This window comes from Camelus ferus, chromosome 10 (assembly GCF_009834535.1).
Source record: "Camelus ferus isolate YT-003-E chromosome 10, BCGSAC_Cfer_1.0, whole genome shotgun sequence".
NCBI classification, from domain to species: domain Eukaryota; kingdom Metazoa; phylum Chordata; class Mammalia; order Artiodactyla; family Camelidae; genus Camelus; species Camelus ferus.
Genome location: NC_045705.1, coordinates 33,838,557 through 33,850,022, shown reverse-complemented (window position 1 = coordinate 33,850,022; position 11,466 = coordinate 33,838,557). Strand labels below are relative to the sequence as shown.

At 36.2% G+C, this 11,466-nt stretch overlaps 1 protein-coding gene across 1 annotated transcript; it reads left to right on the top strand.

Annotated features, from left to right (window-relative positions):
- Nucleotides 1–7,667: 7,667 nt before the first annotated feature.
- LOC102521920 (olfactory receptor 5B12) lies at nt 7,668–8,612 on the top strand. The gene has a single exon (XM_006172969.2). It carries the CDS (start codon nt 7,668–7,670, stop codon nt 8,610–8,612), a length of 945 nt encoding a protein of 314 aa, XP_006173031.2.
- The last annotated feature ends 2,854 nt before the right edge of the window (nt 8,613–11,466 follow it).

Genomic DNA, 11,466 nt, shown 5'->3' with positions numbered 1-11,466 from the left:
TCATTCCCCTCATTTGCAGCAGCTCTGCCAGTTTTCACTTCGTTTTCAGTGAGAACTGCTCCACACGTAGATGTACTTTTGGTGTGTTCACAGAGGGAGGTGAATTCCATGCCCTTCTATTCTGCCACCTTGATCTCTTCTCTGAAATTAGTGGGAAAGAAGTTTCCAGTCTGAAGCTAATTGTGAAGCCGAATGGTCCTTGCTTCTGGCAGGACAATATCTGAGCTATGCTTAAAGCCCATCTTTTCTGGTCCTGTGATCCAGACCAATAATTCTGTTGATAGTTTTGGTTTGGGGGTTGGGCGTCTCTGTTTCATTTTGTTTTATTCAGGTTTTGTTCTGGGAGGATGCTAACATGGAAACTGCTGAGGAAGAGGTCCTACTACCTCTGCTGCAGTCACATCGTCTTTTAGATTCTGCTGACTGCCTCAAAATATGGGGCCTCTACTACACAATTTTCATTTTGCCTGGAATGATCGTTCCCCGACTGACTTGTTATTATTTTAGGTCTGGTTGAAATGTTAACTCTCCTGAGAAAACATTCTGACCAGCCAGTGTAAGGTAGATTTATTCTTTCCTTTTATTTTCTCTGTATCCATAAACACACACAAGACATGTAAATATAGGCATCTTAGTTTATTTGTTTAGTGTATTTCTTTTCCACTAAACTTAAGTGCTATGAATGCAAGAATGATGCTTATTTTGCATGAATCTGTATTCTCAGGGTTCATCGCTATGGCTGAAACATATTTGGGATCAATAAATGGTTAAATGAATTGATATTTCTTCTCATTGGTACAAACATTTAAGATGAGTTAAGTGAAGCACTCATTCTTGGGGTCCACTTGTCTTATTTAATGACAGAACCCTTGCTCTATCCCCCTATATTTATGTCAGATTGCACCCTGGAAGTCATGCTGTGGTTCGGTTTGTGCATCATGAAAGAGGATTACTGAAAATAGAGTCAATACACCCATGAACTCCCTCAACAAGCGGAGCTGGATCTCCATAGACACTTTAATCACCTGTTTTCTAGTTAGGTGAGACAAGGCGCTTTGCAGCCCCCACAGGGTATTTGTCCCCCGAGAGATTCATGACTGCATAACTCTCTCCTGGTTCCCATTTTTGAAACTTTCCAGTCCCCACGTGACTCAATTTGGCCTCACATTAGAAAGTGCAGCCCAAGAACCAGAATTACTTCATCCATTTATTTATTCATCTGATTTGTTAATGGTTGTCTAGTAGCAGCAATGACCTTCCCTTAAACTGTGATATTGCTAAGAGCATGCAACGATGTTCAGGGAAAAGAACCCGAAGTAATAGTGATGCTGATTGTGATTATGGTGACCACTCCTTACAAAGTATGAGGTATTTTAGAGAGTTTCTTACTTTCTGATCATAGCAGCAGTCTTCAGGGAGGGTGTCTGTTAAGGCTGCCTTCTATTATTTCCATTTTATAGATGAAGACATTGAGGCTCAAGGAATGACCTATCTAAGAAAAGTGAGCAGCAGATTCAGGAGTAGAACTCTTGTCGGCTGATTCCAAGACCAATAGCATTTTTTAAATTCAGTTTCTTCCTGTCTCTAGAGAAATTTAAATTTTTTTGGCAAAACACTAAAGAAGAACATCGCAATAGGGTGTTTACTTTCTTTCACAGACTGAATTTCTGATTTGAGAACCACTCACGTATGAAGGTGCTGCATTTGCATGTTCTATTGTTCACAGAATAACGTAAACCTGTAAATCTACTAGATGAAATCTACTGTCTGCATAAATTTGCACGGATGGAGGTATTTGTCAAGGAACGATGCATCTCCTTTTACTTATTCAGGGCTTGAGGTTGAATGTCTTGAATATTTCTTGTACCTATTTGGTGCAACTGAAAATTTCATGTCTAAACAATGTAGAGGTCCCATTAGAACAGATATTTATCGTTTGACATAGAGGAAAAGCATCAGAAGACCCTGAATCTCTTCTAAGTATAAACTTGTTCGACTTTGAACAAATTATTTAAACTATTTTAATCTGTTTCTCTTTCAGAGAATGTGATAATATTACTTATTTTGACTAAACCAAGAGTTGGTGAGAGGACCAAATTGAGTGTCAATATAAAATTTTATTGTAATCTGGGAGCTAATATAATATTTAAAAAGAGGGAGAGAAGAAATGAAAAATAATAATGAGGGGGAAATCGGCTTAGAAATCAACGATAAAATCCACTGAAATGGAGATGTGTAAAATTACACAAGATACAACTAATCATGTGCGTAAATAGATCTAATCTCAAACTCTAGTTCTGCCACTAGAGACTTATCTGGTATTGGACACCCAGTTTATTAACTATTACATAGATTGACTGATAGGTTATCTTGTAAATAAGATCAACCACCATCACACAGTTCTGAACAAATGAGAAAACAGTGCTCTCTCTTGGGAATGGAGAATAATAGCACATAATATTCTATCAGTTTATATATCTGCCTCAGTGCATTAGGTATTCTGAGGTCAAGAAGTGTACCTTGTTCAACATTGTAGACCTAGAGGTTACCGCACAATCTGGTGCCCCACGGGGACTTCGTGCTTACAGAGGGATGGAAGAAATGGACAGCTCTGCAAACTTTATATGCCTTATCGGTTGGTGCTACTAAAGAGTTATGATGCTTTTGAACTGCGTGAGGATTTTTTGAGAGGTTGAAGTGGGTTGTAAACATTTGTGGATCCAGCTCCTGTTATTCAACTGAGATCCAGAAAAGTAGGTTATTTGCACTAAGTCACACAAACTGGTTAGTATATTTGATTCCAAAATTTGTCCTTTTCAATTATCCACATTGACTTCTGATGACAGATTTAATCACTCACTCACTCAACCAGTCAACTAAATGAGTTACTTTGTTGTGCCCAGTGTAGGTTAAATGTGTAAAATGTTTAAAGGAAGATTTTTTTCATGGTAAAGAGCTAAGGATTTGATTCAAAATAATTTGGCTTCAAATCCCATCTTTGCTGCTTTCTTCAGCCTTAAGCAAGTAACCAGTAAATCTTCCATTTCCGTATTTGTGAATTGGAGATAATATCTCACATGATCTGTAAGGATTAACCAAGGAAAAGTCACATGGTCTCTAGCTTGGTGATGGGATCATGGCAAATGCTCAGTGAATCATATCCATTACAACTTAAGCCATCATCAATCCTTACTTCCACTATACAAAATGACAAATTATGATAACACTTTAAAAATTTGAGTAACAAAGTGATCAAGTCTACTTATTATAATGACATAATTGTATCTGAAAATGAACTTGTAGGGTTTTGGGGGGTTTTTTGTTTTTTATTTTTTGAAAAATATATGACATTTGCATTGGGAGCAGAGAACATGTTATCAGGACAATTGCATTTTTCAGTTTGTGTTTTGCAGCAACTATACGGTGGGCCATTCTCTAAGAAATTTCCATCTGTAGAGCAAAGAATGATGAGATCAATAAATGCCTCAGAGAACCATGGTAGTCCTTAATGTCTTTTCCATTCACTAGAATAAGTTTTAACTGTCTTTTCCCTCTAAGAAGATGTTGAATTGAAACCTAAGATTTCATGTATGGAGAAGAAAGTTGGTAAAAAAAAGTCCTGAAATAATTCCAAGAACATTTTTTTTTCCCCCGAATTTAAGAAATCTGTATCCGTGCTATTCATCCAAATGAGAAGTTTTTGCGGAACCAAGAGAATATCCTTGTCACCTTGCTCTGCATAAGTGGTCCTCATACCACTAATAGCAGGGATATAATTCTACGTAGAAATCTTGCTTCTGTCATGACCTTTAGCTGTATAATCATCTTTCCAACCCCTATCCTCATCCTGAGACCCATAAGACTAACGTCATTATTATATTTATTGCTATGGCACTCAGCATGAAGCTGAGGGTTGTCATATCTGCCCTCAACTCCTACAAAATAATGTCCATACATCTTGGTATATCCTCTTTACTGACCTTGGCTTCCACTCTTGCCAGACGCTTGAAATCATTCTGCTGTGAAATTTATAGTCAATCATAAACATAACCTAATATGTATTTAATGCTTCTTCTGACAGTCCCCTTTTCTTGGTCTAATTGGAATCTGTGTCTTGGGGTAGTGCTTCCTTTGTAACCATCTCAAGTTTTAGCAATTTTGTCTCCCATATCCCCCTTGCCACAGAATCTCCTTATCTTCTTGACATTAGAATACTCTAATTTTTGTCTGTCTAAACTCTTTTTGTCTGTCTAAACACTCGGTGGTGTTATTTACTCTTGTGGATTTAATATAACATACGTAGGTTGAACCATTAGAAATTGCCAACATGATTTAAATCAATATAATCTGTTGCAGCCAGTCCTCGCCGCTCAACTCCACATTGTATATCTAATGATTTCTGTAACACTTCTACTTGACTGGCCAAAAGAGATTTTAAGCTCAATGAAATGATCTTTTCCCCCTGTTTCCAGACACCTGTTTCTTTTACACTATTCTGTGTATCACTATGCAAAAATAGGAGTCAGCATTGACCCCCCTTTTTCTCTCCTGCCCCCTTTTTCAATACATCAGGAAATTTAGTCAGCTCTACTTTTGAGGTAAATTCAAAAGTAGATAATTTCTCTTTATCTCTCTCCCTGCCTTCTTGGTCCAAGCAATTGTCGTCTTTTTATTACAATGGCCTACTAATTTTTCTACCACCTTTCATTTTTATCCTAGTAAACTCAATCAACAGATCTACTAGAGTGAACCTTTTAAAAAAGGAATCAGGTTATGTCACTTTTTGTCCAAATCCTATAATGCTTTCCAATCTTAAGAATAAAGCCTTATAATTTACAGTAGTGTATGAGGTCATTACAGCTTCACCTTGCTGTACCTCTCTGACCTAAATTTTTCTTCCCACTGCATCCCTCTTCATTTTCTTACTGTCTCCAGGACAATCTTGGAATGTTTGAACCCCAGTACTATGTGTTTGCTGTTCCTTCTGCCTGGAATGCCCTTCCCCTAAACATACCTGCTTCCTTCTGATATTTGCTCAGAAATCTAATTTTATGAATGAGTGTCTCCCCAGATCACTATATTTAAAATTATGCCCACCTAGCTATAACCTTCCTATCTCCAATTTAGCTTTTTAAAAAATTTCCACACATACTCTATGTTTTTTCTATTCATTATCTGCTTCCATTTCCAAAATAGAAATTCTTGTTTTTCCTTTTATTTCCAATAGTTACAGCAATGTTTTACTTATAATAGACACAACAAAAATTATTGAATGAAATACATCACTGGATCAAATATCTAATTGCTATAGTAGGAATTACTCTTAAGAATTTTTGATCTCTAAATTATTTAGCTAAAATTTTTAAATAGATAAATTTTTAAGACCCCAATTTGGAAATTTTCTTGATTTGTAAAAAAAAAATGGACATTACATAATAGGATTTTATGTAGGCTTCAAAAAATGTCCTTTTATAGTTCATAAAGTCAGTGACAATGTGTCAAAATTTGTATTGTTTTTATATGTGATGGCTGAATCCAAGGTCTTTCAGGTTCTGAAAACTGAAGGCTAATGGGACAAAAGGAAATCTCACCAGCACCTTGAATTTTCCAAGAACTGATACATTTATTGAATGCTAGTCAAGTGCCAGAAAATGTTATTATCCTCATTTTATATGTGGGGAAACAGGCCCAATATTAACACATTAGTTAAAGCCCAAGGTGACTCTGTATTCTAAGTTGGCACAGATGGAATGACCATCGTATACACAGGGAGAAATCTTATGTGAAAAATTGAAGGAGGGTATATGAAAGATAGGAGAGTTGAAGAAATTTGGGGGGAAAGGAAGTGGTATGTGTGATGTTATCAAACCTTTAATTTCACCCTTATCTGGAAGCTCCATCTTATATTAACCACCTCTCTAATACCTGATAGATCAAACTTTCTGTCCAAATCATATCTAAGAACTTATATAGTTCCAGTTTGGATTATCAACCCAATTTGATCAGAAACATGATGGCTGAGTAATGTTCACTGATTATATACATGATAGATGTGGGATTTGCATCTTTTGACATGGCTTCAACACGAATCCAGATCAAGGACATCTGAATGTAAAAGTTAATAACTGTATTAATGTAATAAAAATTAAAAGCTATCATTTTATAGATGTTTTATACTTTGTACATTAATTTCAGTTTAACCACTATTTGGTAAATTACACTTTCTGTGTTCTGTACTATACTGAGACCATTTTAGGCTAAGGACATGGTTTTTTACAAGAATTTTTTAATTGAAGTATAGCTGATTTACAATATTATGTTAGTTTCCGGTGTAGCACATAGTGATTCAGTATTTTTACAGATTATATTCCATTAAAAGTTATTACAAGATAATGGCTATAATTCCCTGTGCTATACAATATATCCTTGTTTCTAATCTATTTTATACATAGAAGTTTGTATCTCTTATTCCCATATCCTTAATTTACTCCTCTTCTCTTTCCTCTCCCCTTTGGTAACCACTAGTTTCTTTTCTGTATCTGTGAGTCTGTTTCTGTTTTCCTATATATATTTGTTTGTATTATTTTTTAGATTCCATATATAAGTGATATCTATTTGCATTTCTCCATCTGACTTATTTCACTAAGTGCAGTATTCTCTAGGTCTATCCATGTTGCTGCAAATGACTGTATTTCATTTTGTATGACTGAGTAATATTCCACTGTGTGTGTGTGTATGTGTGTGTATGTATGTTTATGTGTGTACATATGTTTATGTGTGTATGTATGTTTATGTGTGTGTACACTACATCTTCATCTGTCCATCTGTTGATGAGCACTTGGGCTGCTTCCATGTCTGGCTATCGTAAACAGTGCTGCTCTGAACATTAAGATGCATGTATCTTTTCCAATTAGTGTTTTTGTTCAGATATATACCCAGGAGTAGAATTGCTGAATCATATTGTAATTCTATTTTTAGCTTTTTAAGGAATTTCCATACTGTTTTCTATAGTGACTGCACCAATTTACATTCCCACCAAGAGTGTACAAGGGTTCCCTTTTCTCCACATCCAGTCCAACATTTGTTATTCATAGACTTTTTGATGATAGCCATTCTGACAGGTGTGAGGTGACACCTCATTGTTGTTTTAAGATGTTTTATTTAACTTTCTTTTGCTATCATATACAGCTATTCTTGACACAATGAAAAAGACAAAAAAGGTCAGTTGAAGTAAAATTAATATAATTTCACATTATTTTATTAAGCTATTCTAGCGTAGTATAAAGAATAACTTGTCATTCTTTGGTAAACTTTGACTTGGGTATCTAAGTTTCTTGGGTTAGCAACTAATCTGATGATATTTCTTAAATCCTTTCTGTTCTTCTCTTTATCTTAATTCAGTTTTCTATTGAGTTAGGAGATTGAATGCATTATCCCTAAATCCTTTTACCTGGAATAGTCTATGATTGATCAGTCATTTAAAATAGCATTTTATTGTCATAGCCATGTTTTAGATCTAAAGACTCTTGGAAACATGTTATTATGATACTGAAATAAGGCACAGAGTAAAGATACTGGTGGATTTCAGTAGAGTCTTCCCTCCATTTATCATCTGATACTATTTTTCTCATTGGTACAGGGCAGCCACACGATTCCAATTGATCTCTATGGGAAACCGTACAAAGGTGACCGAGTTCATTCTTGTGGGGTTATCGGATGATCCCAAACTGCAGATTCCCCTCTTCATCATCTTCTGTCTCATCTACCTCATCACTCTGGTTGGGAACCTGGGGATGATCCAGTTGATTCTGCTGGACTCTCGTCTCCACACTCCCATGTACTTTTTCCTCAGTCACCTCTCTCTGATGGACTTTGGTTACTCCTCAGCCGTCACTCCCAAGGTGATGGCAGGATTCCTCACAGGAGACAAAAGCATCTCCTATGATGCTTGTGTCACTCAGTTCTTCTTCTTTGTAGCTTTTATCACTGCAGAAAGTTTCCTCTTGGTCTCCATGGCTTATGATCGCTATGCAGCAGTGTGCCAACCCCTGCATTACAGCACCACCATGACGACTAATGTGTGTGCACGTCTGGTCATAGGCCCCTACATCTGTGGTTTCCTGAATGCCTCCATCCACACCGGGAACATTTTCAGGCTCTCCTTCTGTAGGTCCAATGTGGTTGATCACTTTTTCTGTGATGCTCCATCTCTCCTGGCTGTGTCATGCTCAGACAACTACATCAGTGAGATGGTTATTTTTTTTGTGGTGGGTTCCAATGCCCTCTTTGCTGTCCTGGTCATCTTGATCTCCTATCTGTTTATATTTATCACCATTCTGAGGATGCGCTCATCTGAAGGCCGCCAGAAGGCCTTTTCCACCTGTGTTTCCCACCTCACTGCCGTCTCCATCTTCTACGGGACAGTCACCTTCATGTACTTACTGCCCAGCTCCAGCCATTCCATGGACACAGACAAGGTGGCATCTGTGTTCTATGCCATGGTCATCCCCATGCTGAATCCACTGGTCTACAGCCTGAGGAACAAAGAGGTCAAGAGTGCCTTTAAGAAGGCAGTGGGGAAGGCAAAGTCTTCTATGGGATTCATATTTTAATTATATTAAATCTACAAGAAGGCAGGTTTATCCACCTCAGATCTATCTGGGGAAAATATTTCCCTGTCTAGCTCACATATTTCTAATTTTCATAGCAGTTTCCCAGCCATTGACTAAGTCTACAAAGCAAAATCTAAACACAACATGACAGCTAGGAATAGTAGGTTAAGAAGAATCACCCATAAACATGGGACTCTTATTTTTTAAATTCATCTTAATAAACATGTTCACCCACACTCCCACATGAACATGTGCATTCACATGTGTGTATTAGCATACACACACACACACACACACACACACACATATCCATCATTCAGGAGAAACTCATGAAACCAACAAACCTACAGAAGGGGAAGTTAGTTAAGACATATATGAGATAGGTCTCTTGTTATAGTAGAATTAAAAATAATTATTTTAGTGTCTGGAAACATATATATATATATAGTTGGTTTTAAAAATTATGTTTCACTTGCTCTTTTTCCATAGGAAAAAGCAATAGATTTTATATTTTAAAACAATAGGTTTTATGAAAATATGTCCAAAGTTCCTTGAGTGTAGATTTATTGATTCTTTATTTATTCTTGTTTTTAAAAAATGCATGCCTTTATATGCGCATTTATTTTTCTAGACAAATTTTCATATCTAAAAATAATCTTTATGTAACATTTTAAATAGAGACAACACACAGCAATATGGGGAAAAGGATGATAAAGTTATAGTTAATGAATTAAATATATAAAATAAAAATTTAACATTTAAATTTAAAAATTTAAGCCCCAAGAATTATAATAGTATTCATATCTTATCTGCATACAAATGCTATGAATTCATTAATGTCCAAAAGCACTAACATTTTGATTCTCACTATGTTAAAATGTTTGAATCTAAATATATGTCCATTCTTTTCCTCAGATTTGCAAAGTTTGGGGCCATTATTTCTTCAAAATTCTTTCTGCCCCTTTCTTTCTGTGTTTTTGGGACTCCCATTATGTTAGTACTTTTGGAGTATCCTGCTGTTCTCAGACATTTTAGTTTTCTTCATTCTTTTTTATTTCTGTTCCTCAGGCTGTATATTCTCAACTGATCTATCTTAAGGTTCATTTATTTTTTTCTTCTGCAAGCTTAAATCTGCTACTGACCCACTTTAGTGAATTTTAGATTTTATTTATTTTATTCACTTATGTCCTGGGATAAGACTGTTAAAGTTCTGCTAGTAAGCAGGATCCCTGAAAAGGGGCCCATCTCTGAGACCAGGATGGAGCTTCTGTGTAGGATGAAGGCTGTATCAGAACAGCAGAAAAGATGCTGTCCTGTTCAAAACCATGCTGACAAACACTGAGTGGTAAGTAAACAGCCTACTGCTAGGAGAGGGCCAAGACTATGGAGACCCTTTCTAAGGTTCAAGTGTAAAGGAAAGATTTAAAACTGAGGGAAGGGGAGCAGAGATTGAGAAATATCTTGCTGTAAACCAGCTTCCATCCTAAAACATGGTCATGCCAGAAGTATATGAAGCCTCTTCATATGTGGTTCACTCACAGTAACTATAGAAACAAGATCCAAATCTAGTTTGACTTGTAACTAGATTGACTCAGCCGTCCACAGTAATGTTCTAGCTGAACAACAGCAACAAAATTGGAGGCCTATTTTGAGGCATAAAAATCTGTTTACCACAAGCGTTATTGTTTTATATACAACATTGACTTTCAGAAACTATTACAAGGAATACAAAGAGATACTACATTGCTGAGAGACAAAACAATCAACAGAATCAAATACGATATGACAGAGACATTGAAACTATCAGAGAAAGGATACAAAATAAATCTGATTAATATGTTAAAGATTTTAGTGGAAAAGTTGGAAAACATGAGAGTCAGACTGGTGGTTTTAACAAAGGAATGAACACTTATAAGAAACAAGTGGAAATACTAGAACTGAAAAACAAAACAGCAGAGGAAGAATGTTTTCAATTTCAGTTTTCATTTCCTTCCCCTTTCCCCACAGCATTATGGGGATATAATTTACATATAAAATTGTGTGAGTTTAAGGTGTACAATGTGATGATTTGATACGTACGTATATTCTGAAATATTTAGTACAACAACGTTAGTTTAGTTTGTTTTTCAACTCACATCATTACCATTTTGTTGTTATGTTGAGAATGTTAAAACTCTCCTGTCATAGCAACTTTCAAGTATACATCACAATATTGTTCACTGCAGTCACCATCCTGTACACTACCTCTTTGGAATTTATTCATCTTATAATTGAAAGTTCTTATCCTTTGACCAACATCTCCCCATTTCCCTCACCACTCAGATCCTGGCAACCACCATTCTACTCTATTTCCATGAATTCAGTGTTTTTAGATTCCACATCTAAGTGAGACCATGCAGCATTTGTCTTTCTCTGTCTGATTTATTTCACTTAGCTTAAGGCCTTCCAGGTCCATTCATATTGTCAGAAATGGCAGGATTTCCTTATTTATTATGACTGAATAATATTTCATTGAATGCATATATATGTTTGCCACTCAACCAGCATCCAGGCTCCCTGGGACTGATCACTGGGTCTGGGCTATGTAGGATTAGGCTGGGCCACAACCAGGAACTTCTGGAGGAAACTGGGGCTGAGAGTGTCTATTGAGCCGCAAAACAGAGTTGGATTTTCTGTGTATAAGTTCATACCATCTGAAAATAATGACACATTTACTTCTTTTCTGATTGGATGCATATTATTTATTTTTCTTGTCTAATTGCTCTGGCTGGTGTATCTAGTAGTATGTTGAATAGAAGTGGTGAGAGTGGCACCTCTTGTTTTTAGAGGGAAACCTATCGAACTTTTCACTGTT

Bases quoted from the DNA above. Each gene is read 5' to 3' on its own strand.
- LOC102521920 (XM_006172969.2), top strand. From the start codon at position 7,668: ATGGGAAACCGTACAAAGGTGACCGAGTTCATTCTTGTGGGGTTATCG.